At 41.6% G+C, this 1,444-nt stretch overlaps 1 protein-coding gene across 1 annotated transcript in view; it reads left to right on the top strand.

Annotated features, from left to right (window-relative positions):
• The window catches only part of TTC4 (tetratricopeptide repeat domain 4), an 18,176-nt gene extending 17,083 nt beyond the window's left edge, over positions 1 to 1,093 (top strand). The window contains 1 exon segment of the mRNA XM_018563989.1: positions 833 to 1,093. Coding sequence (XP_018419491.1) covers positions 833 to 935 — 103 coding nt within the window. The 3' untranslated portion in view covers positions 936 to 1,093.
• Positions 1,094 to 1,444: the final 351 nt, after the last annotated feature.

Below are 1,444 nucleotides of genomic sequence, written 5' to 3'. Positions count from 1 at the left end.
ACCAGTAGCAACTGAATGCAGAGGCAACTATTTATGATAATAAAGAGTAGATGCATAGTCCTATACAACCGGCCCTTTGAGGGTAACCATACTGCTGATGCGGCCCCCGATGAATCTGAGTTTGCCACCCCTGCCCTAGACCAAAACAAGCATTTAACCCATGCAGTCTGGGACTAAACCCACTGCAAGGGTTAAGATGAATTTTCTGCTTTAGCTTTTACTGGGAGAATGATGCTTGGATCCTGCTATTTGCTATGGACAATACAGACACTTAAGCAATTTTTTTTTTTTTACTTTGTCAACCCCAGAATGTTTCTTGGCTCCTGTTATGTTATAAAAGAAAGGTCCGTGTATCTAAAAGACTACATTCAGGTCACGTATGCGAGCGCTGCTAAGTTTGGCCTAGGCGTTGATGACCCTCTAGAGAGGTAGGCTTGTATTTTATGTACTTGTTTATCCTCTCAGGTTGCTGTCCTGGAAGATGATTAGGGAAATGTTCCGTTAGACTTACCGGTAACGGTATTTCTAGGAATCTTCCAGGACAGCAAGCCTACTTCCCACCCGGAATAATGTATGGTATGTTATTTGTTGTTGGGTTGTCCCCTCGTTTACTGGGGTGGTAGTCTACTTTTATCACAACTGAGGTACGAAGGGGAGGGGCTTTTAACTGTTTTACTAATTGTGTTTCCTGTAGAAGGTGGAACCAATCATCTCTCAGGTTGCTGTCCTGGAAGATTCCTAGAAATACCGTTACCGGTAAGTCTAACGGAACATTTTGCTTCTGAAACCAAAAGTTTAACTTTTTTTGTTGTATTTCTTTTTATCTCGGCAGGTTTTGTGTGAAAGCCGGAACACCATCATTTTTAATATTTGTGAAGCGATCTCCGTTCTGTAAGAAATACTTTTCGGATAAGAAGTTACAGAGGATACGCTGACATTTAAAGACAAACTATGAACTTTGACCTGGATATGATGTATGTCACGCCGGTATTATTTTAAAAACGATTTGCGATCATGGACACTGTGACTGCAGCACTCCTTGGGAAGTCTTGGCTTGACATTCAGCCTCAGTGGGCGCACTTGTTGTTCTATAGAAATAAAAAAAAAAACGACATTTTGGATACAGATGTTGTTATTAAGCCGCCAAAACGGTCTTAACCTGACAGTGAATATACAGTACATCCAGGTTTGGATCTTACATATGTAGGTACATACACTGTGACCAGCAACATTGTTTTATCTCTGCACAAGAGAACAATGGGGGATTTTGGGAACATTTCCTGCTATATTGATGCAGATTTTTTTCCCATCATTGGTACTCTCAAGGTATCTGTTGTGGCCATTTATTTCAGGGCCAGTTCACACCAAGCGAGGAGCATATGCAGAGCAGCTACAGAACGCATCAAAACGGCATCCATTGTATTCCAACGGTATTTTGGGCACT

The sequence above is a fragment of the Nanorana parkeri genome, unplaced genomic scaffold (genome assembly GCF_000935625.1).
Source record: "Nanorana parkeri isolate BGI_ZX_2015 unplaced genomic scaffold, ASM93562v1 scaffold715, whole genome shotgun sequence".
NCBI classification, from domain to species: Eukaryota; Metazoa; Chordata; class Amphibia; order Anura; family Dicroglossidae; genus Nanorana; species Nanorana parkeri.
The sequence above is the reverse complement of the archived record's forward strand: the minus strand, read 5'-3'. Positions and strand labels throughout refer to the sequence as shown.